This window comes from Mizuhopecten yessoensis, unplaced genomic scaffold (genome assembly GCF_002113885.1).
Source record: "Mizuhopecten yessoensis strain PY_sf001 unplaced genomic scaffold, ASM211388v2 scaffold8183, whole genome shotgun sequence".
Lineage (NCBI taxonomy): Eukaryota > Metazoa > Mollusca > Bivalvia > Pectinida > Pectinidae > Mizuhopecten > Mizuhopecten yessoensis.
In genome coordinates this window covers 878,753-904,665 of record NW_018407420.1, presented here as the reverse complement: position 1 = coordinate 904,665, position 25,913 = coordinate 878,753, and the positions used below count along the sequence as shown (strand labels likewise).

The window sequence follows — 25,913 nt, the reverse complement described above, 5'->3', positions numbered from 1 at the left end:
TTTTCGTTTTGAAGCCGCCCAGGTGTGGAATAGCCTACCAAATGAGATTAGACAAGCAGAAAATGCAAGGTTTTCTGTAGGCTGTTGCCCACCTGGGAAGGTGACCTCTGCCAGTGTTCTATATGTTCGTGACTTTCATCTTATTGATCCCCCATTTTTTATTTGAGATTTTTGCTTTTATTTTGCTTCTTACTTTACTTTAATTTATCTGAGTATTTTATTCAATCATTTTCCAATATAAAGTATCGTAATTAACCATCTGTATTATATATGAAATATGTGCTTGCAAAATCTGATATGTTTTTATGTTTTATGATTATGATTTATGCTTATGTTATAATTAGTACTCTTCCTGCTTTTAACATGCATTTGCTATCATCAAACTGTTTTCTAAATTATTTTAGTAGCTCAATGTATATAGTTATGCTGCAAAATCCTACCTTTTCTACTAGCATGCCTTTTACCTTGTTATTACTCTGTTTTTATACTTATGTTTGTCGTAAAAATAGCTCCACAGAGCTAATGTTCAATGTTATGCCATATACGACACTAAATAAAGCTTCTTGTATCTTGTATCACTATAGCATTACGTCAGTATAGCAGGGATCTGTGTTATAAGTCAGATGTTATTTTTACAAAATAACTTTACATCGTTTGCATTCATTTACCAGTTTTAGATATTTCCTTTTGATTTCATTTCAAAAACTAAATATAATTAAGTTTTACTTATTTACAACAAATATCAGAATATGTTCAGTTTTATTATTGTTTAGCCTATGGGATCATAAACTGAACTGACGAATCAAGTATGATTTATGCTTTTTTACGTCCGGACGAAACGATATAATCATTGTTATACTATGGACTATATCTTTAGTCCCTGACGCACTGTCTTTAGTAAAATAACATTATAAAGATGGGCCACAATATAATTGGTATTATCGAGAAATGTGATACTATGCCAACCAGGTTATGAAAAACAAACCATAACTGTGAAAATGGTTACTTTTGGGGCACAACAGGACGTACAAAATATAATTTCAAACTTTCGCGCGTTTTTTCTTCTACACTATCGAAATTACGACACACACAATTTTGAGATTTGTCAGCAATTAAATATTTCAATACATCAAATAAACATACAGACACATTTGATTAATAAATTATTGTTTATATACATCCATACACGCAAGTAAGTAGATTTGCACGACAACCGTAAAGTGGTCGCCTTAGTATTTATGAACACAATGGCGGATCGAAGCACAACTCCGAAAGGTAACCCACGATTTGGCTTAGAATTTACGATAACAGCTATGCTTTACAACTCTATAAGTGTTTTGTATTGATCTTACTTAAAGTAATTGTCTTATCAGTTGAATTAATCATTCTACTCTCAATATCGTTGGATATTTATGATTTATTCCGGTAGAAAGTATCGGGATAAGAGCATCACAGGGGTAATTTGAACAAAATATGTCGTGATAATTACTGAATGTTTTGTATCGTTAAAACGGCAAGGACAATACAGAAGATATGTAGCGAATTTTTTATTCCAATCACGACGTGCAATCCCTCAGATGTATTCTTATTATTTAACAGACAGTACAGATCCTGTAAAAGAACTCCTGGACACTGATGAACAAAACCTTGATACCAAATCTAAGGATAGTAATGGTCGTACACCTTTACACATCGCCAGTAGCTATGGACAATACCCGATAGTGGAAAAACTGCTCAAGGTATTTGGTGTCCAGTTCATTTTATTTGCGGTAACATACTTTCTAACGACAAGACATTTTTTTTAAATATTGCGTTGGGCAGAGGTGGCAGGGTATTGATAAGCTGCAATAACATATATAGCTTCTGACGACAAGACATGTTTTAGGCCCTATATATTGCTTTGTCAGAGCAGAGGAGGCCCGCTATTAATATTAGTACTAAAATTAAGTTCATTCTATTGCATATATAGTGACAGTCAAATGAAATGTATATGTTTGTGGCAAATTTTAATTGTACATATATAGGATACAGTCGCTTTCTAGCTTCGAGCTAGAGGGAATTTCCCTTTAGCTCCGTGGTAGAGCATCTGACTAGGAAGTCGATATGGGATCGCAGTTTCAGTCCCAGGTGGAAGCACACTACTCTCTTCATGTTAGTACATACCTAGTGTAGCAGCAAAGGAATATGAGGGGGAATATAAATAAATAAAAAATATACAACATTTGATATAGCGCTCTATCTAGCTAACATAAGCCACTCTACAGCGCTTTAAAATACTGCCTTCTTGGCAAGCTAGCTTTTCCAGCAATGTGGTATATAACCCTGGGACACACTGTCACTAATTCGGCAACATCGAAAATGGTCAATGGTTGGATTTCTGCATACTTGCACATTGCACTTGTAACTGTTAAGATACATTTATTAAAATACACATCTGAAGTATGTACGAGATGTACAATTTCATAATTTGAGGAAGTCCACAGACAGATTTAAAAAAATCCTATAGTCTGACATATAGTAATTTCAAAAAACTTCACAAGCCTGATGCAATGAAAAATCTACTAATTAGCATTGGATATCTGATAAGTGAAATACAGTAGGAGCTCAAGTTTCATCTGGCTCTAACACCAGGCTTTAGACTATTCTGACCAATAGATGTCTCAAGTCTTAAGTGTTGGAGCCTAAGGAAACACGGGCCAGCGGAATGGTTAATTCCTGCAGTAAATCTATTAGTATTAGCCATTGAAAGAGACTGCAGGGTTTTACACTAACATAAGTCGGGTATAGTCCTGGACTAGTAAAAAGTGAGAAAGACTACTAAATGTTCCATACCTGTTAGTCATACAGACTAAGATATTTTTTATACACATGCTAGTCCCTTAGACTAAGTTAGAAGTATCTTAAGTGTCTATATCCTTGATAATTAGAGGATATCTAATTATATATAATCTGAACATTTGTGATTTGACCTCCTTTTCAAAAAATAGTCACCTTTTGGAATCCTATCTTAAACATTCAGTTTTAATTATAATTGATTCGCCATGTTTTAGGCTGGAGCAGAGCCCCTGGATAGGAACAACACAGGACGAACTCCACTCCACGAAGTGTGTACGGGTGGGCACAAGGAATGCCTCAATCTTCTTCTCCAACACACGCCGGAAGTAAATGTCCGCGATCGTGACAACCAGACGCCAGCCCACACTGCAGCCTTCAATGGCGAGCTGGGCTGCCTCAAAATACTACATGCCAAAGGTATATATATCAGCAAACATGGTCTGCAAAAAATATGCATGAATTGAGAGAATATCTGAATTATTTATAAATTTATTTATTACATATTTGCATAGGAGCTAATTTCAGATTCAATGATCAATATTTTTTGTAATAAGTATTTACTTTTATAATATAAGCATACCATATATTTCAAAAAGGATCTAATTTCAGATTTATATAATGATATTTTTTGTAAATTAAGATATAAAGTTTTGATAAACATACCATATTTGTATAGCATCCAGAATCATAGCTTAATACACAGGTACTAGCCTCATCTGTCAATTTACATCCATAATATATATTTTATGAATGTATTGACAGATGAGGCTAATATATGTGTTTAATATTTCTTGTCTCAAAGACTAAATTCTATTGGTATATATTCCTTCTTTGCGTATTACAGAGTTATCTTCTCTTGGGAGCAGGTATTGATTGCTACATCATTGATTTGTGTGAGAAAATTACGTCGTTTACTCAAAAATTGATGACATTACTCTCACAAACTAGTGACGTAACAATCAATACCTTCTTCCAAGAGAAGATAACTCTGCAATACGCAAAGACGGAATAGGCCAGATAAGTGCAGGAAATCATGTTTATTGAAGTCAGACCAGTAATGGTCCAAGCTTGCAAATATATGATACAGTTTATCCGTATACATTTTTGCATGTACAGTCAAATCTGTCTTGGTGGCCACCTGTTATTAACTGGGAACATTTTTTCACAATTAAATTTCATGCCTGAATTTAGGTTTTATTCGTGAATATTTGAACTTGCAATCAACATTAGTGGTAATCATCTATGGAAATAATGTTGTGAAAGGATTTAAATGTGATTATGTGTCTCCGTGGATTCAACCATTCATCTTGGATGAAAATACAGTACTAGGGGTAATTTGATGTATATACTGTATCCCGGGATTTTTTTTGCATCATGCTGTTTAATATTTGTCTTTTTTGCCCTCCGTAATATGATAGCAGAATTATCGTTACAGTGAATATTTGTAAACAAGTCATATTATACATAGTAATTAAATGTGAAAGGCAAATTTAATATTGAACGAAAATGGAATTTATTGTCTAAAGTTGATGGGCGAAAATTTCCCGGTATACAATACCAGTTGTAAATTGGCATTCAATAGCTCATTTATAGGTAGATGATATGCAAAAGAATGAAAATCTCATTTATCCATTGTATATATTCTGTCCACAGGGAGCAGTTTGGTCGCAGAAGATAAGCTAGGCAGACAAGTGAGTCACCTTGCTGCCATGAGGAACCATAAGAAGATCCTACAGTACCTCTTTGACCAGGGCGTGGATCTGGATAGTCGGTGTGAAATTGGAAAGACCCCAGTCCATTACGCTGCCCAGTATGGATGTAAGCTTATCTGTACATGCATATATTTGTAGTGGTCAGTTTGGACAGGTTTAACTGTGTGACAATATGTATTGTACACCTGTACATGCATATATTTGTAGTGGTCAGTTTGGACAGGTTTAACTGTGTGAAAATATGTACTGTACACCTGTACATGCATATATTTGTAGTGGTAAGTTTAGACAGGTTTTGCTGTATGACAATAAATATTGTATACCAGTGCATGCATATATTTGTAGGGGTCAGTTTGGACAGGTTTAACTGTGTGACAAGATGTTTTGATCACCTGTACATGCATATATTTGTAGTGGTAAGTTTAGACAGGTTTTGCTGTATGACAATAAATATTGTATACCAGTGCAGGCATATATTTGTAGTGGTAAGTTTAGACAGGTTTTGCTATGTGACAGTATATTGTACATCAGTACATGTATATATTTGTTGTGGTCAGTTTGGACAGGTTTAACTATGTGACAATACATATTAATTATACATTCTGATTGTAACTTTAACTTAGTATATAAAGCACAGGCTGAAAATTGTTTTAACACTCAAAATACAGACCAAGATATTTTCTTAGAAAATTATTTCAGAATCAGCTTTTGAATTAAGCTTTGTAAAACATACTATTTTGTATAAATTCATATTTAACTTTTTTTATTAATTTTCACTTCCTGTTTCATGTATATTATGTGTACTGTGTGTTTCTTCCCTCAGCACTGGACTGTGTGATCTTACTAATACAACGAGACTGCGACATTACACTCGGTGACAACAATGGATACCTCGCAGCTCACCACGCATCACGTCACGACAAACTCGATATTGTTCGCTTCCTGGTCAAGCAGGGCACATCACTTGAGGTCACACAGGCAGATGGCAAGACACTTAGTCATGTGGTCAGTATAGTAATTACAGCCAAATCGATTATGCAAAACATGATGAAAAAAAAATGAAAATCCTGACTCTTTAAAGCAAGAGCAGGGTCACATCCATCCTCGATACTTAAGGGGTAACACCCACTTACGTTCTCTGCACCCCTTTCGTTCTCTGCACCCCTGGAATATTTCATTACAAAATTGAAGGTACATGACAAGCTATTAGATTGGTCTCGGGTAAAAAAAACTGACCAATCGTTCAGATTAATACCTGTTCTTTGAAGATTACAGAGGAACAACATCTGACTTCAAAGCCGGTCATTTTTACTGTTACACGACAGACAAATTCTTTTGATGTACACCAAATAATCAAACTAGTCTTCTTGTCTCATCCACACGACTGCACCACTAATATAATAGTGCTTATCCAGCCGGGCTTCAAACGCTTTTATTGTTTGTGATGTGACCACGTGATTTGGCAGAGAATTCCAATGGTTGACCACTCTTTCTTTAAAGGAATACTTTCTTTTAGTTCAATTTAGACATTCCTTTTTCAAGTGAAAGACTATAATGACCTCGTGTTCGTGTTTTCTCATTTATATTTTAAAAGCCTTCTGTTACAGAAGTGTCATATTATCCATGTATTAGTTTATAAACCTGTGTCATATCTCCTCGTAATCTTTTTTGTTTTAAAGTTGGTAATTTTAAAATCCTTAATCTGTCTTGATAACTTAGGTCTTTCATTCATGGTATCTGTTTTGTGGCTCTCCTAATCTGTACACTTTCAATTTTGTTAATGTCCTTTTGTAGGTATCGTTTCCATATGCTAGCTCCGTATTCCAGATGTGGTCTCACGAGTGCTTTATACAGCAGACAAAACGTTGATGTATCAAAATATGTATGCGTTCTTCTAATTGTACCGATTTGTGTATATGATCATTAAATGTCTTCAATTTTGCTATGACATATTCCCGGGGAGGTAGAGAGCGAAAGTGAGCGTAACCCTTGGACTATCGAGGAAGGGTCACATCTAGTTTTATTGAAACTACATCCCCTGGTCAACAAGACTCGGTAGTTCAAGTTGATTTCATGTCTTTCATAATTTTTGTTAAATTTTATTTAACTTCACACAGATTTTCAGTTTCAAAGGGACCATGTATTGAATATCAAATTATCAAAGGACCCATTTTCATGATGTTCATATTAATTTGAAATGAATGCTACATTCAAGAATGTGTTACTGAGACCAGATAGTCACAATGCAGTGTGACTGTGTAATCCACCTGGAATTCTTTTAACTCTTTCACCACTGTAAACCATAATGGACTCGGCAATATCAATACATGATAGAGTCTACTAAAGTTACATAGGGGTGAAAGGGTTAAGTAATGTTTATGAACAGGAAGACAGTGTGGCAAGTCAGATTGAAGTTTGATTGATTGATTGATTGATTTTTTTTAACATCTGATTCACTACGTATCTATAGTAGTTCAGTTATCCAGTAGAAGAAGAAAAGATAGGAAAACGAGTAGAAGGGATAAAGAATGTAGTGAAGGAATAAAAAAAGCATGATAGAGGAGGGAAGGAGCCAACCATCCGGCGTGTACTAATTTGTAGTTATAATTTTTGTAAGACAACTCCTTAGAGGCATAATATTTGCCTTATCCTAACTCTGTTTGTCACTAGTCGCAATATAACACCATACCAGGACCAGAGGAGGAATAGGAATCCACCGCCTATTTCACCAGCTCCTAACTAGCCTAAAAGAAATTGTTAAGTCTCTACATTTTGAAGTCTGTCTAAATGTTTGATAAAGAGGTATAATTCAGATTGAGTCCCTGAGGTAGGTTTAAATATTTTGCCTGTTTATCTGTTCTAGGCAGCCCAGCATGGAGCACTAAATGTCTTACATTGGTTACTAGAGAAGGGAGCAGATCCTAACCAAACAGACTGTGAGTGGTTGACAGAAATCATTGGGTATTATATATAAGAAATTTAAAAAAACAAGATATGATACAGCATGGGTACCAAGATCATTTTAAATAACAGTACAGACATAATTATAGGAGTTCATGCCTGAGCTTTCATAAATACTAATAATGTCAAAATAAAAAGTCACTGTGAGATATAAGAGAGTTTTTAATACAATTTAGAGATCAGTTTGACCTACACGTAGGTCACAATGACTTATACAAAGTCACTATGACTTACACAGATGTTGCTATGACTTACACAGAGATTGCAATGATTAACATAGAGGTCGCTATGACTTACACAGGGTCGCAATGATTTATACAGAGGTCACTATGACTTACACAAAGGTCGCAATGATTAACACAGAGGTCGCTTTGACTTACACAGAGAACGCAATGACTTATGCAGAGGTCGCTATGACTTACACAGAGGTCACTATGACTTACATAGAGGTCGCTATGACTTACACAGGGTCGCAATGATTTATACAGAGGTCACTATGACTTACACAAAGGTCGCAATGATTAACACAGAGATCGCAATGACTTACACAGAGGTCATCTCAACTTACACAGAGGTCACCTCGACTTACAGAGATTGCGATGACTTACACAGAGGTCACTATGACTTATGCAGAGGTCACCTCGACTTACATAGAGGTCGCTATGACTTACATAGAGGTCATTATGACTTACACAGAGTTGACAATGACTTACACAGAAGTCACTTTGTCTTACACAGAGGTCATCTCCACTTATGCAGAGGTCATCTCAACTTACACAGAGGTCACCTCGACTTACATAGAGGTCCTTATGACTTACACAGGGCTCTCTATGACTTACACAAAGGTCACCAAATTACTGCAAATGTCAATTTAAATAAGAACAAAATTAATGTCATTCTAACTTAAAGTCTGATATTTTTCTCACACTTGATTTAAGCTGTTACTTTTTTAATCATTAAAAAATATTTTTGGAATCTCACTCAAGTTGTAATGGTGTTACATTATATGTTTAAAGTATTGCCCATTTGATACTTGTAATTGTGAACAGTACTTAATGTGCATTTATATGAAAATATCTAACAAGACAAGTTTTAGTAACCATTATTACTGGAAAATTCAAATAAAACAGGGAATATTTTTATTTCTGTTTATGTATATATATACATTTTTGTATATGGATTTAAAAAATAATGCAGACCATTCTCAAATTATCTAACAACTTCAAACTACAACATATGCATGTTCGGCTTTTGAAGACTTTGGAAACACACCTGGACATTATGCTGCTGACAGTCGGAGGCCAGAATGTCTAAGCTGCTTTTTGTACCATGAGGGAGACATTGAGAGCCAGAACATTAAGGGGGACACGCCCTTGGATGCTGCCCGCAAAGCTGGATGTCCTCTAGAAATGGAGAAGGGAGGTGGGTAGATCATTATCTGTAAATGATTAATACTTCTAAGTATGTAACACTTGAAAAGTGTAGAAAAAATCATGTTATATTTGTAGACGAAGTGCAGATTAAACGACCCAATGTAATTAAAATAAGATCTTTGCATTGTTCCCGTTTACTGTTATGTAAGACCTTCCACGGAACATATCTGTTAATTAACAGGATCAATCAAAGATCCAGTTTCAATTAAATTGAACGTTGATCCTTTATCTGCATAAATTGACAATTACATTAACATCTAGCTGTTTGTAACAATTAAATCAGGCATCTTTAAATTTTAAAAAAAAAAGTTTTCTGGAGAAAAAAAAATCAGGACACTTATATATATTATTTTCAATACATATGTATTGCAAAATCATGAAGTTGCAAAAATATAGATTTCAAGTTACTGCATGTATTTTTCGGCAATCTATTCTCTGAAAGTTCATGCAATTATTGTTCAGAGTAATATTATAGTGAGAGGGGTTAATGTAATTAATTAGTTATGTACAATTAAATACATGTGACTGGGTGGCCCAGTGGATAGCCGACTCGCCTTTTAGGCTTTTACCAAGATGGCCTGTTTTCAATTCCTCATTTAGATGTTAAAGGTATGAAGTCACCTGCCCAACCACATTTTCTCCCCTGGAACTCCAGTTTCCTCCCTCATCATGACCCCCTAGGGGCTACCATCCAGGCCAACAAGAGTATAGTTGATAACAAATTGGTAGAACTTGTTTCACAGCTGTGGTAAAATAATTAAAGTTAAGATACAAAACTTACATGATATTTCAATGTATTTTTTTTACAGTTAACAACAAACAGCCATGTCAGTTGTGTTTCCAAAAGTACAAGAAGGCTGTGTGGGACAGATCACATCCCCCTACAGCAATGGAGAGACAGCTGAGCAGGGCTAAGACTACAGCCTACAAAAATCCTGTCCCTGCCCCAGTGTATGTATACAATTCGCTGCTTCCCAATTAAAAATTAAAAGGTTAAAAAAACTTGAGATTTTAGCTCACCTGCTCAAGGGCAAGTGAGCTTATGCCATGGTGCGGCATCCGTCGTCCGTCTGTCCGGCGTCAACTTTTTACTTTAAACAACTTCTTCTCAATAACCAAAAGGCCCAGGGTACTGATATTAGGCCTGTAGCATGCTGGGATGAAGGGCTACAAAGTTTGTTCAAATAAATGACCTTGACCCACTTTCAAGGTCACAGGGGTCAAATGTCTTAAAATCTTCAAACAACTTCTTCTCAATAACCAAAAGGCCCAGGGTACTGATATTGGGCCTGTAGCATGCTGGGATGAAGGGCTACCAAGTTTGTTCAAATGAATGACCTTGACCCACTTTCAAGGTCACAGGGGTCAAATGTCTTAAAATCTTCAAACAACTTCTTCTCAATAACCAAAAGGCCCAGGGTACTGATATTGGGCCTGTAGCATGCTGGGATGAAGGGCTACCAAGTTTGTTAAAATGTATGACCTTGACCATCTTTCAAGGTCAAATGGGTCAAATGTCTTAAAATCTTCAAACAACTTCTCAATAATTAAAAGGCCTATGGTACTGAAATTAGGCCTGTAGCATGCTGGGATGAAGGACTACCAAGTTTGTTAAAATGAATGACCTTGATCCACTTTCAACCTGATGTCCTTGTTCGACATTCAAGGTCACAGGCGTCATATGTTTAAATCTTTTAAAAGGTTCTTATGAATCAAACACTGATATTCTGCCTGTAGCTGTATTTTAGTCCACTTTTAAGATTACAAGTGTGAGATTAATACCAGGTGAGCAATGCAGGCCCATTGGGCCTCTTGTTTAAAATAGAAAGTAAAAAGGTCTGGGCCCGTATTCATGAAACCGTTCTCTTGCTCAGTCAGATTTTGTACTCACAATTTCTTATTCCAGTGATAAATTCATGAAAAATTACATTTTGTAAATGATTTGGAAAAAGCCTTGAGAGTCTTAGGGTTGAATACGATTTTCGATGTTTAAACTTGACTTTTTGACCGTGTCACATGATTCATATTAGCCAGCGACAAGAAAGCTGAGGTTTAGCACAGAGGTCATGCTTGAGCATGAGAACGGTTTTATGAATACAGGCCCAGATGTCAAGGTCCCATTAACTACTACCTAAATAGTGGTTGATAAGTTTTGATATCAAATTGGTATACACTTTATATATAAACCCCAGGAGCAACAAAATAAGGAGTGACGTTGGGTCCTTGCTGTTAGTACAAGACACGCAATCTTTTTCCACATCTGTCCTTCCAACCTACTAAACTGAATTCATTGAATCTTAATAGTTCATCGTATTATTTAGCAGAGTTATTGCCCTTTTCTCACAGTGGCATGTTGATTATTCAACATAACAATTCCTAAACTACTGTACCAAATCTGACAAAATTTTAAGTTTGGCATCAATTGAACACAATTTTGCAGTTGCATATATTATCAATATACAGTACATTAATTAATTAGATAAGCCTTGAATTGTTTCGACAATGAAAAATGGTGACACCCTGGGAGCAAAAGATGGTGTAATATAGGAGCGTAAAAATGCACCGCCAGACAGGGTTCGAACCCAGGACCCTGCAAACTCTAGACGGAGCTCTACCTGGTCGCTGATGATCAACCCAGTCCAGTTCCACTGAATTGGATTTATTTATATAATTACTGCATATCCATGTAAATCTGAAGTTACATCAAGGTTTTGTACCTCTGTTACAGGAGAGTTCCGACACAGTTACAGCTTAATCTGATGAAAAGAGACAAGCGATTGGCCAAGGCAGCCCCAAAGGTGAACATGTCCAAACGAGATTTGTCAGCACAGTACTTTGGGGAATACCTCGATCCGAATGACATGTTTGCCTTTAAAGCAGATGAAGATACTATTCGATTCTAGTGTTAATGATTTTTTTTTTTTAAATGACATGCAAACAGGAAACTGTAAAAATCAAAGTTCCAATATTGTGATTCACAGTGTACAATAAGTACAATTTTAAATTAAATGAACTATCAGCATTTGATAATATTATTAATATATTTATGTATTTTCTGTTGATATATGTTTTAATGAGTTAAATAAATCATTTTAATATATGGCTGTCATATTTTAAAAAAAAGAAGAGATATTTCAGGTTTCCTTTATATAGTGTGTACACTTATATAACCGTGGGTGGGGGAGGGGGGAGGTAAGATACATATCTGTTTAAGTTTTAAAGAAAATTCATAGAGTACGTGTTAGTCATTCCAAATAATGTACTGATGGACATTAAAATTATCTTAAAACCTTGATAATTTTTGGACACTGTTAAAAAATAAATGTATGATAATTTTAGGCAGTTGATCTGATCCCAGTTTCGCAAATATTTCTTTTACAACTTAAGGAAATATCTTAATTAAGTTAAAAGAGGTAAGGAAAAAATAAAGGGAAGGAAATTTTCCTTTAATTCAATAAAAAAAATCCAAAGGAAAAAAAGTAATATTTAATTAATAAAACAATTGTTTGTGGAGAGTAAAGATTACACTACCGATTTTCGAAAACACCATTATCAAAATCATCATTTCAGGCACAATGCTTATGAATATATTTACCATTTTTTTAGACTCTTATTGGGTAAGAAGAGTTAATTTCCTGTACAGGTTTATATATATTATGTTACATCAGATCTAGGTGCCATAATGAAGACTTAAATCTTTGAAATTTATCTTCAGCTGGTCACTGATTTGCAGTTATGTGAATTATTTTAAGCAATTTTCATAAGTTGAAAGTGTCAATGGGGCTAGTTATATTGCTTCAAGCATAATATGTCAATGGAAGGGAGACAACTTTTTTTTAATATTTTTTTTACACCAGAATTAAACCCTCGTGTTTGGCAACTGAAGAATCTTCCACCTCGGGTTGAGATTCCCCTATCTCCCCCTAAAGGGGGCGATATATTCTATTAATCTTTCCCTGACCCAAAGTGTGGATATCTGGCCAAATGGGGGAGAAATACACTTGAGTGTAGTTCTATGTTTCATTCACACATACAAGTTTAATATGAAACAACAGATGAATATATGTTATGTGTAAAATTGCCCCTCTAATAATTTTTCTTGATGTATGTACAATTTGTATTAATTGATTTTGTAAAGATATTGTTTCGTAATCATGGTTAAATATGTTAATGATTATACTACAACTTGTGTAGAGTAGTATCCTTTACCTCAAATACTCGGACTTGTAATGGTACAGTAGATATTTGATCACAAGCCTGTCAGTGTTTTTTTAAAACTAATATGAAAGAGAAACTACACTGTTTTGATTGATGCACTACACATAACAATGTTCAGAATGGCGTAACCAAATTTTCCAATGCAAGTTTTAAGCAATATTTGTGGACTTTGTATCATGAAGACCTGGGCCGATATTCATGAAAATGTTCTCATGCTCAAGCATAGCCTCTATGTGCTCAAACCAACTTCCTAGTAACTTGCTTAACCCTTTCACCACTGTAGACTATATTGGACTCATCCAGATCAATGCATAGTAGAGTTTACTAAAGTTACATAGGGGGTGAAAGGGTTAAATCAAATGTCATGGTGAAAGTCGGGCGTAAACTAAAAGTATTAGAGATTGATCACCAGATCAAGAAATTGCGCTTCAGCAAAAAATCTGAGTTTGGGCATGAGGACGGTTTCGTGAATAGGTGCCCCGATTTCCAGATAAATGATATTGAGAATATACATATTTATTATAATGTATTGCTGTGATATATCAGGTCTTAATTGATTGTACAAGTTAAATACAAGATATTTATTGTTTATATCTATAGTAAAACAGATTGAATGTGATATTAATAAGATTTCAGTTTGGAAATATGTTATATCAAAGTGTTATTTATTAAAACTAGAGCACCGTTTCATGACCGACTAGCCCCTCTGTCGAGCTGTGAGTGAGCAATTTGTGTTGTTTACATACATGCACAACAATGAGATGAAATTGTAAACTTCATATGTCACTTGTCTATGGGATATTTCGCCTATTTATAAACACTGTATCAAATAGGCTACGGGTTAAAAACCAATAAAAATCAGGAAAACTCAAAACCTGAACAGAGATGAGGGGGAACAAGCAAAGTCATCTGTATGACCTAGCTGCGGGAACCGTAGCTTCTAGCTAGGGTCCGATAACAATAAAAAGAAAGAAAAAAGAAAAAAAGAAAAAAAAAGATCGGGCTTAGAAGCACTGACCTAAACGGTAGAGGGGCTAGATCTATAAGATACAGTGTGTATACGTACACTCTTTCAACAGACGAAAAGTCTCGCAATCGAGTGACACATGTAGTTTACAATTTCATCACATCTAGTACAAATAAACAATACAAATCACTCATTCAGTCAAAGCTTGACAAAGGGACCAGTTTGTCTTGAAATATTGTGACATGCATTATTTGTTTCAACAACACTTTGTTATTAAATAGGTTTACTGTGATATCAATTATAAGTTTATCTACAGTAAAACCTGTTAACTATTATTAATTTATCTGCACTACACAGTGATGCACTTTGTGTCAAACCTGCGTATTTTAGATTCAGTTAAAACAAATCACAATTTCGTTCCCTTAACCCATTCACCCCTAAAGTCACATTCAAACCTTACCGAATCAAGGACTGGACAAGTCTAATTTGAACATGTAGGGGTGAATGAGTTAAAATAGTGAATATAAAACACGTTTTACTGTGAGGAAAGTAGGTTTATCTATGACCTATACCTTTTTTATATTTAAAATAATTTAATATTATTATGACAAATTTCTAGCTGTTGGATTGTGTTGTGTAATTATCTAAGCTTATGCTGTATAAAGCAAGATGGCTTTGAAACAATGAAATAAAAGATTTAATAATAAACTTTTAGTTATTTTATTTAATAAACAGAAGGAGTGGAGTTATAACACTTTTTCATATTATTTTTATTTCACTTTGATTATGAAACATTTTACTTTGATTATTAAACAATGCACAAAATTATGGTAAAAAGACGTTAAAGTTACTGACTTGGACAGAGAAGTCAATTACTGAGGGTTTCATGTGATACTCTGCATCCTCCACCTCTGTAAATGGCCCTTGGACTTTATCTTTTGACCTTGATATCCTATTTTATATTGTAACAATAGAACAGTCACAAATAGTTGTGGAGAAAAGGATGTTGGAAATCTTATGAAATATGTCCAATAAATGACCTCTTTGGTGTGTTTGTTGATTCAGTGTTGGTGGCAACACAAAATCTACAGGTGAATTAACTAAGAGAAGTTATAAGCGAGCTTAAAGATTAAGGACTCGCACAACTAAATCATTTATTATATGTTATCACTAAGCTTTTGAGCTAATCGCATTAATATTTGAAGTTCAACACTAGTGACAACTGTCTAGATTCATAAATACTTACCTGAAGCCAAACCAGTCAAGTGGGACGGACACACCCTTTGACTTTTGACCCCATATCAATCCGCCATTACATATTAAAATCTACCAAAAGTATATATTTTTCTAAAGTTAAATATTTGTAGATTTCATTCAATGTAAAATAAGTCAACAATTACCCATTTAAATTACTCAGAGGCACTGTTATCTGGAACAATTTTTAGGTAAGGATTACAATTGTATGAAACACTTGCTGATTGGCTGATTTAGTTGTGCGAGTCCCTAAACCCACTGTTTGGGCTTACAAGTCTCCCGGAGCAGAAATTTGAAGTTTTAAGGAAAATGACTCCAGGAAAAATAATAAAATCGCAAATTCCTTTCCTCATGCACATCTACATATACAATGTACCTTTAACTGTGACAAGTTACAAAAAACAATTCAACAACCTGTAAACCCTTTCAAAACTGTAGACCATAATGGACTCATCCATATCAATGCATGGTAGAGTCTACATAAGTTACATAGGGGTGAAAGGGTTAAGGAGGAGTTGTGCTTACAATGATTCTGGAGCAAAAGTATCAAGGGACATAACTCCAGGAAAAAACGTCAGATCGGAAATTTCTCTCCTCATGCACACCTATAGCTATCTACAAACCATTTACTTTCATTGTGCCAAGTTACAGAAACAATCCATACTTATTACCACTATAGTTAAACAGGCATCTACAACAGTCCATCTTTTGATAAATCAACTTGATAAATAAATGTTTGTCATATAAATCTGTCACCATGGTTTCAGATTGTGTAAACACCCAGTGTTGTCAAATGAAATACACAGCAGATCTGAGTGACTGTTTGCTTACAAGTATTTCTGAAAAAAACATCTGATGTAAGAGAATACATATAGATCTAAAAAAATTAAAAATTAAAACATTGAATTAATTTTCTTATATAAAAATATATTCAGTTTTACATTTTCACACAATAATAAAAAAGTGTTTGAATAAGTCTTTTACAAAAACTGAGCCATTTGCAGAAGTGAATTCATTGTATTACAAGAAAATTTGAGAAAAATTACCTAATACCATAACTCGCTACTGCCTTACGGTGATCATGAGATAACGAAAATATACAACAGATAACAAGATATTGGTAATTTATCTTTTATTTGGTATTAGCTCTAGCAACAGTTAGTGTTGTGACTCCACCAAACATGTCACTCGGGGCCAAACGACATTTGTCCAGGTCCTCCTTTCTTCATGTAGCGACGATAACTTTTATATCTAGCACTTTCTGCCATTTTAATTTTCATTTCCTCCTCCTTTGCTGTTTTCCATACCTGGAATAAGAAATGATAATGCCAGAAGTTATCTACCAGAAAAGATGAAGTCAAACTTTGTCAAGTCAATATATTGAGACCATATAAAACAAGGTGTATATTAAATATTTACATGTTTAATATTTTCAAAATTTACACTACTGATTGCAGTACCGAAGTCTGATACATACATAAGTTAGAATACTATTTCGTATTTTATAATGGCATTTTAATTGATGGTATACATATATATGTGTGTGGTCATTCATGTGATATCAGTGTAGCGGAGATGGACTGGGTTGATCAGCGGCGACCAGTTAACTCAATTTTTAGAGTGTCTGTGTAAAATGTATTGCCTTTGGAGGTGAAGACTTAAAAAAAAATGAGGGAGGAATGTACAGGTCGATCGCCCGTGACTAGGTAGCTCAAATGGTAGAGCATCCACCTAGAGTTTGGAAGGTCTCGGATTCCAATCCCAGTCTCGTGGTGCATTTTCCACATGTATTATAGCAAAAACTCTAGTGAAGGTACAACCCTAAACAATTTTTTTTTACTTATAAGTCTTACTTGAGTCTTTGGGCTAAGTGATTTATCAGGTAATGAATGCTTTGTAAAATGTCCTGGCCAGGTCACTGTCATTATTCTACTAGTACCTGAAATTTTTCCTTTATCCAAAGCTCTCTTAATAAGTGATCTTCCTTTTCATGGTCTGGTAATGCCTGTAGTAGTAAAATAAAAAAATGGATTATAAAAAACTGCTTGATCACATGATTTTTAATTTAATTATAGGTAGTTCCCTTAATTACTGAACTGTTTTGCTTTGGCAGATTTTGGTTTATATGAATACCACCTCGAAGGCATAATAAATAAAATGACAATATATCAATATATATATCTCTTATTGCCAAAATCTACAATCTTGAAAGGGTTCAATGGTTAAATTTACATCTCTGACATTTCGGCATTATATACATAGTTTACATGGATGTTAATCTCACAGAAAATTTACAATTCATTAATTAAAAGTCAGCAATCATGCACTATGAATGTATGTTTATTAGCCCATTTATATTTCTGCATATCAGCAAAAGTATTGAAGTTGTATACAAAATGCCTTTGGTTTCTTCAGGTCTGATTTATTTAACATTTATGACTACAATAATTTTATATTGAGCAGTTATCATAATTCAGTGATTCTTGAATATCTGATAAATGTGCTAAAATATCACCTATTGTTAAAATACAGTAAAAATAGTCATTCCTGTGTGTGGAAATGTTCGCTCTGTGACCCTAGTGGGTTTTATTTACATAAAAATTTCAAAGTAGTGCTGTGATGGTTAACTTATAAACATCAAATCTCCACCCTCTTACAGTATGTGGTTTCCTCACATCAAATTGTCCCTTACATGTACTAGTACAGTAGTTGGGTTTTATTTACACCAACTTGTCACCCTAGTTCTTGTGAAGGATTCTTTATATAATTTCTGCACCATCGATCTTACACTATGAAGTTCCACTTACATCAAATTGTCCTTCACTTATTTTCAGGTTTCTGCGAATAAGGTAATGTTTGGCTGCAAGATCGTATTCCTTCTTTTTAATTCTGTATCTCCACGTCCAATCTATGCAGGACGCGACGTACTTGTACAAGGTGTAAGGAAGCAGGAGGATCTGTAGCCACAGCACGTCATATACAGTCGGTTTCTGATAGGCACCCCTGTCAACACAATTCACATGTACCTGAATGACTTACAGTCCTTGCTGCAAGTGTTAAATATATATCTCATTGATTTTAGTCAGTGGTTAATTATAATTAAACCCGATTTCTGTATTAAAATACTGTATACTAGCTAGGAAACTTTTACCGATAATAATGTAGGACTCGGTCAAATATTTGCCTTTCACTGTGAAAATCAATATTGGCCGAGTGATAATTTTGGCCTTTACATAATTATGTACTAATTATATATTCACCGTTATAATATGCTGATTTATATATATAATAAAGTTTATTTATTTTACAACAATTATGAAACAAGTTATTTCAACTTATATAAATCACTCTTGTTGGTCCGGATGTTAGCGCGCGGAGGGTCTAAATGTGAGAGGAAACTGGAGTACCCGGAGAAAACTCACGTGGTCAGGTAACCCCATACCTTTTCACGTCCGATCGGGAAATCAAACCCCGGCCGCTTTGGTGAAAGGCAAGTGTGTTATCCACTGCACCACCGGACCACCCACTGCCTTACGACCTGATAGCTTTACCTGCCCTCTGAACACCTGCTTGTAGATATATTGCCAATGCTTGTAGTTGACGAACACAATTTACCTTTTGAAAATAACAAAACTCAGTGGAGCCTAGCTACTTCACATACCTGATGTCCATTTTTTCTTCTATAACTTTTCTAATAATGGCCTCTTCTTCTTCTCGTATCAACTCCTGTATTAATCATATGTTATCAGGAATAAATTACAAACATGGGTAATCATTCATCTATTCCGTCTTTGCATATTGCAGAGTTATCTTCTCTTGGGAGCAGGTATTGATTGTTACGTCATTGGTTTGGCGAGAAAATTACGTCCTTTTCTCAAACATTGATGACGTTTCTCTCACAAACAAGTGACGTAACAATCAATACCTGCTCCCAAGAGAAGATAACTCTTGCAATACGCAAGGACGGAATATAGAACAGTACAAATTGTTTGAAAATGGTGTATATCATTATTATTATCATTACATTTGCAGTATTACAGGGCAGTTGGGCGAAACATCTTGTTTGATTTTTGACAGTTGACTTTACTGATTTGGCACACTGTGGCTCAGTGTCAAGAGTTGTTTTCAGTAGTTAAGAGTCGAGACACTGGTTATTTACACTCTTTGCTTGACAAAGGAAACAAATGTTTTCGAAAGCTCGCAAAATAGGTTTTCAATTCCTGTTTGTGTTCAAAACAAACTTCCCTTATCATTATGGGTTTTCAATAAATTCAAAAAAGAATATTACTTCTGAATGGAAGTGCCATGATACTCATCAGGTATAACCCTACTAATCTTGAGGTGCTGCTCTTTTCATTTTTATTTTATAAATCATTTGACAAGCAGTTTCTTGCCTTCCACATCAGCAGCAGTGTTCACAGATTTAATTTTAAATTGACAACTCCGAAATTTGAAACCCATTAACTCAATAATTATTTTACATACCCACAACTTTACAATTCACAATGTATCTTATATTTTACATACATTGAGCAGTTAATACCTCGCAATGTTTCTTACCTTATTTCGACGATCCTTTTTCTTGTTTGTACTATTTGATAGCTTTTCTTGTTTAATAATCTCCTGAGCTCGAAATCTATATTTAGGTTCTTTACTGAGGTAGGTGATAGCAGTGTTGTAGTTATTCCAAGCAGCCCAGTACTGAAAATGACAAATAGTTCAAAAGTCATAGAAAGAGACGTAAACTGAAAACACTTCAGTATCACAAAATCTACTTGCAGTATACATGTATATAGGTAACAGTTACGAAAATTATTGGACCTGAGACACTGTCACAGCTACTTCCAAATGTATTTCACAAAATTCTTAACATTTTCTTCAGGTTGATCAGAATGGATTATGAAAAGTTCTTTGTACACAACCAGTAAGAGTTTTTATATGACGTTTCGATGACTTGTATGATATGTACACTGTCACCTTCATCAGACAAATGACCAGTGAAGCGTATGCACACAAAGGTGTAAAATGTGTACGAGTTGTCCACAAAATCGATGTTGATTCGGCTACGCTGTAAGCGTATGTACAACAGTTCTTCTATATAAACCGAAATGACTCAATTCAGCTACGCTTTGTTTGATACTTGGTCATAGATGTGCGAAAAAACGGTGGGGAAAAGTGCCATAGGACATTTAAAATGGAAATTTAAACACAAGTATTCGAGTACCAAGACATTGATGCCTGCAAAATGAACAACATGAATGTTATTGTGACTGCATGATTTCTTGCAGTGATGAAAATAATGTGACAAATCATTTTAAAACTTTTGATAATCACAGAGACAGCAAACCATGTTGTTGAATTTAGATGCCCAAAGATGGAATCTAAAATCCTTTCTCAGTGAAACATGGCTCAAACTAGTAAAAAGTCTGCCACAATGATGAAAGTTTTGTTGCCAGATCAGTCTTGATTACGATGTTTGAATCTTTAAGGCTGGCAGCTCTGTGCATTCATATAGTTCATATAGCGATGACGCCGATTGAAAGCTGTGAGCTTCTTCTTATGGCACGTTGGAATATATGTTAAAATACTTATCAAAAACACTTTTCACTTCCGGTGCGAAGGGAGAACAGGTTCAATTACAAGCTATAATAACCTGATCAGGTTTGGAAATACAGAAGAAGTATGATAAAATATTGCAGTGATCAACCAATGATTGTATTGTATTACCTGAATTATAGATATAATGGTTATTGTGACGACCACAACGATACGGGGATCAACTTTAGGAGCAAAGCGACGTCTGTAGTAGTTGTAGTAGTTGGACAGATACTCATCTGAAAAAGCAAAGAATATGTTAAACAGCGGCAAAATTGTGAACATTCAAAATGATGTATATAATATATATATATAGTACTTAAATTCAAGTCATTTAATCAGAAAAAAAAATGCATTACCTGTCCTAATATGGTGATACCTCTGTTTCTTAACTTTTATAGATAGAAAAATAAATTTGCATAAGAAACTCATTGGATTCTGCGAGCTTAAAAGACCTGCATAACAATTTACCTAGGCGAACCATCGACTATTGATAATGCTTGTATATATGTGAATTAAACTGCATGTCAGAAGGTACATGGGAATTTGATTTGAAGTTTCACTACTTTTTCGACGATTTTAGTTGTACATGTTCTAGTTTAGCTTACCAGGATGGTCCAACATGTAATCATAATCTGATCTCTGCTCTTCGTCTCGTAAAATCTACAAAATCGTTAAAAAAAATCATTATACGTGTATTTATATATAGAATGGTATAAGGTCAGAAAATGAAGAAATACAACTGTACATTAATTAAACTTGAAACATGTTTCAGTAACATGCACTTATTACATGTGTCAAGAGTTGAATTTAAACAATGAATAAGTTGGTATACCTATTGGATGATGTTTCAAGATGTTGTTGGAAAAGAGTCTATCACAAAAAGTGTGTCCATGGTATTATATCTGAGCCACAATCACGACCTGTTACAGTCAAATCAGAGCCATCTAAACAACCTTAGATTGTGTTTTATTCAAATCAACTGCACAAAATATAGCATGATAACTGAAAAGTGTTCAGAAAAATTAATTGGATATTACCAAGGTAGCTTTTTTTCTCAAGCTTGCTTAGTACAAAACTTTTTTTTTTAATATTCCAGCACTTAAATATTTTTCCAACCTTTGCACAATTTTTCCAACATATTGAAATTAAGATCAGCTGTATACTGACTTTACAATTGACCTTGAAAATGAACTAAACAATGTTATGACTTTGTGTTCTTATGAAAATTGTCAAAAAAGTTAGGATAGGCACAAACAAATAGTGTAGGTAGGGTTTACTTGTAAGATGTAAAATTGTTTGTTCCTGAACTAATTCAATTACACAGAGATAAATCTTCTCCTGGAATACGTCATAAATTGGAAGCTTTTAACATTGAGTAAATAGCGAAACATCTAAACATTCTTCTAATCTATTAAACCAGAAATGAAGATAACTTAGTATAAATTCTGCTAAATAATCTTACTAATAAGTACTTGCCTCGTATGCATTGGCTATCGTGGTAAACATTTGTTCTGCTTCTTCTTTTTTTGCCTGTCAAAATAAATCAAAAGCATATTAAACACGAATCTGCATATATACATGTAGGTCAAAAGGGGCGAGGGTTTGATCTAAAGATTGTGTTCAATTGCCCCTTGTCCTTCCATGGGCAAAGCTGGGGTTAATTTGACGTGGCTGTAATATAAGCAAACTTTTAGGCAAGGGGTCCAGCAAGTCCAGGGTGGGACCATGGTAGCTATAGGGGGATTATGGCATTGGGGGCGGGGGGCGACCCCCACCCCCCCTTCCCCGCCACTCACACACAAATGGAAAATGATTTTGAGGATTTTAAACACCATTTGATGTGAAAACAATGTAGATGAATGATAACTTCAACATCAAATGGGAAAGGTCAGCACATATTTCATAAACGAGAAATTAAAATGTTTTTCTCATTTACAGAAAGTGTCATTTATATGTATATACAGTTTCAGATTATATCTGACATGGGCTTATTAAAAAGAAAATGGACGGCTCATGAATAGATCATAATTGATGGTCCTGAAATGGGAAATAATTATTAAGCAACACATTTATACATGTATATTTATGGAATTTATATGTAGGCAATGTTGCAACAGTCAGTGAAAAGCCTATATACACTGCATATTGACAGCTATATATATATGTAAATGCCTTTATGTGTGTTTGTGATGAAATATACATAAAATTTGAAAACTACATTGGTTTTTCTTTTGTATTTGGACTGGCCGTTGGTTATTGATATAATTACTCATATCTTTGGGAATCGGTAAAAGAAAACAATCACAGCTCAAAATACTCCCATTTTAGTAAGTTCATACCTGTATGTGGTTATGACAATTTGACAAATCTACTTTAAAACTTGTATATATATATATTACTTCTTATACAGCCATTGAAAATCATTTTGTTGATTACTTACCTTCGTCTTGTGCATGTCTGGATGCCATTTGCGTGCTAACTTTCTGTAAGCTTGAGTTATATCTGCCTGTACGACACATTTTGAAAAAAACATATTATCATATTTTCTAATGTAATTACCAGGTGTATACATTATGAATTAATTCAATTGTCTTGATCATTAATTAATTCAAATTGTGCTGAAATTTATCAATTAGTCATAATTTATTCAATGCAATTATTATATTCAACATTTAACAAGATGCATGTTGACAATATTTTGACATTATGTAATTTAAAAGAATTTGTTACTTGATTTATACTACATATAGTGATAATCACTTATGAAGTGAACATATATATATATATATATACTCAAAACAGGTGACTTCTTTATTATACAATTACCTTTGTAGAATCTCTATCAACAGTTTCAAGTACTGAAATAGAGAAAGAAAAAAAATGAAATGTCATGTCCACTACATTTGATTTGTATTTGAAATCTTAATAATCACCCAGTAAACTTTTGATTAGCTTATAATATATATGATTTTGTATTGGACCCAATTAAATCATGTTCACACTACAACTTAGGTTGTTTCACCCTAAATCCAGTTCGCCCAAGGTTGTTTGTAATTTGCCCTAATACAAAAATTAATATATATTTATATATACGGTATATATATATCACTTGAAATGTTTAAAATGATTAAAGATCCATATCTTACAGTTATCATGTTTTACGCACAATTGTGCCGTTGGATATATTTCATGCAGGTGTATGGGCATCCATGATATCCAGGGGTAACGTATACGCTTCCTTGCGTTCTCTAGATCCGCACCCCCGGAATATATATGTCATAGCAAAATTGAAGGCACGTGGCTAGCTACATTTATTTGATTGGTGTCGGGTAAAAAAAAACTGACCAATCACTAGGCTGATACTTGTCCTTTAAAGATTACAGAGGAGGGATGTCCGACTTCAAAGCCAATAACCTTTACTGTTAAGCGACCGCGAGATTCTTTTGTTAACATCAAAGGATCTAGCCCGAGTTTCCTCTGGCCCTAACACCAGACACCAGACTTAGACATTTTGACATATGGATGTCTGGTGTGGGGCCAGCGCGTACTGCTATATTGAAACGTAGAATTCTCCGACATGGTCTAGTATCGGAGAGTTATGAGGTGCTTACAACAATAATCTTCCGACACATATACCTCACATATATCGATAAATGGATTATTTATTGATCCAAATCAGCTCTTATTATTACCAATAGCTGCTAAATTCCGTCAGTAGAGTCCTCGATTTTCAATCGTTTAAAATTTCTCACTTGAGCGAACACCATTTTTGTAGGTCACAGGGTGACTAATCAACAAACTGTACTGATCCCGATCGAAAATGGAATATATCATTACTGCTCAGAAGATTTCCAGACTGCGCCCTTTTGTTTATTAGTCTCTCTCCGATACCAAACGGTGTCAGAGAATTCCATGTTTACTTATATTATACAGCAGTTTGCTTGGCCCCACACCAGTCATCTATACGTCAAAATGTCTAAGTCTGGTGTTTTGGCTAGAAGAATTCGGGCTACAAAGGATCAAATAAAACTAGTCTTCTTGTCTTGTCCACAAGGCGGTTCACGCTTGGCCTTCGATTTTGCTATGACATATTCCAGGGGTGCAGAAAGCGTAAAAGATTACCAGTTCAAGTTTATTATTCAGTCTGCATACCTCTAAAATTTGATGTGATATTCATAAAAACTATGATAATACTACTACCCAGTGCTGAATATATGCTTTTTACTTGAAGTAATATATTTTTTAGTCATGCATTTTGTGATATCTGAAGGTAAGTCTTTCATCAAATACCATTCTTGGATCTCATTGCTTGTGTATAATGTAATTTTATATTTGACATGTATCTTTTACCCGAATAAACATTATTATTATTTTTAATTATTTAGCTGGAAAGGACCTGGGCGAACAGGATTTAGCACAGTTACTAGCCTCGTCTGTCAACACACCCATATAAAACCCTTTAGAAATTCTGTTTTGAAAAAGATTGGTATACGTGGACTATGCAGATGAGGACATCACGTCCCCTTTGTCTACAGTGAAATGTGCCCAGTTAAGATTATTTTTGTTAATTGGAAGTAACTAAAATATATTTACTTTCATAGCAATTTTCAAGACCACAGTATAGTCCTTCTATCATCGCGATCGTCTGAGGAATAAAACAAATAAACACTACAAAACTGCTGCTAATACCCGGTGCCATTTTGGAAAAATGTCACAACCTACAAAAAAAACGGAAAGATTTTAAACCTGATGTCAAATATTTTTAAGTATTTTTGCTGTTTTTTACACTTTAATGCTATTTTATTTATTACATATTCAGTCACTAAATTTATTTTACAAAATTAAGCGATTCAATTGCTAATTTTACTGTTATTATTTTTTCTGGATCCCTTATCATTTTCCAATTCGAAAAATATATAGAATGCGGATTAGAAA

The 25,913-nt window shown here is 34.4% G+C and overlaps 2 protein-coding genes across 2 annotated transcripts; one reads left to right on the top strand and one right to left on the bottom strand.

Annotated features, from left to right (window-relative positions):
* The first annotated feature begins 781 nt into the window (after positions 1-781).
* On the top strand, positions 782-13,428 carry LOC110455244 (serine/threonine-protein phosphatase 6 regulatory ankyrin repeat subunit B-like). Its single transcript, XM_021505246.1, has 9 exons — positions 782-1,275; positions 1,600-1,739; positions 3,051-3,252; positions 4,489-4,653; positions 5,371-5,552; positions 7,411-7,483; positions 8,766-8,930; positions 9,751-9,892; positions 11,670-13,428. Exons 1-9 carry the CDS (start codon positions 1,239-1,241, stop codon positions 11,842-11,844), a joined length of 1,281 nt encoding a protein of 426 aa, XP_021360921.1. The 5' UTR covers positions 782-1,238; the 3' UTR covers positions 11,845-13,428.
* Positions 13,429-16,497: 3,069 nt separating this feature from the next.
* LOC110455257 (dnaJ homolog subfamily C member 25 homolog) lies at positions 16,498-25,701 on the bottom strand. The gene is made up of 11 exons (XM_021505259.1): positions 25,572-25,701; positions 23,805-23,836; positions 23,419-23,484; positions 22,455-22,508; positions 21,584-21,638; positions 21,108-21,214; positions 19,941-20,081; positions 19,042-19,106; positions 18,188-18,383; positions 17,320-17,385; positions 16,498-16,687 (listed from the first exon to the last, which is right to left on the bottom strand). The coding sequence occupies exons 1-11, from the start codon at positions 25,675-25,677 to the stop codon at positions 16,565-16,567; spliced, it is 1,011 nt and encodes a 336-aa protein (XP_021360934.1). The 5' UTR covers positions 25,678-25,701; the 3' UTR covers positions 16,498-16,564.
* Positions 25,702-25,913: the final 212 nt, after the last annotated feature.

What these genes read in the sequence shown, in the direction of transcription:
- LOC110455244 (XM_021505246.1), top strand. Translation starts at nt 1,239, where the DNA reads ATGAACACAATGGCGGATCGAAGCACAACTCCGAAAG. An exon ending in CAAAATACTACATGCCAAAG is followed by an intron (nt 3,253 to 4,488) that starts GTATATATATCA and finishes TTCTGTCCACAG; the next exon opens with GGAGCAGTTTGGTCGCAGAA. An exon ending in AATCCTGTCCCTGCCCCAGT is followed by an intron (nt 9,893 to 11,669) that starts GTATGTATACAA and finishes CCTCTGTTACAG; the next exon opens with GAGAGTTCCGACACAGTTAC.
- LOC110455257 (XM_021505259.1), bottom strand. Translation starts at nt 25,677, where the DNA reads ATGGCACCGGGTATTAGCAGCAGTTTTGTAGTGTTTATTTGTTTTATT. An exon ending in TTGATAGAGATTCTACAAAG is followed by an intron (nt 23,485 to 23,804) that starts GTAATTGTATAA and finishes TGTGTCGTACAG; the next exon opens with GCAGATATAACTCAAGCTTA. An exon ending in CCATTATATCTATAATTCAG is followed by an intron (nt 20,082 to 21,107) that starts GTAATACAATAC and finishes TGTCATTTTCAG; the next exon opens with TACTGGGCTGCTTGGAATAA.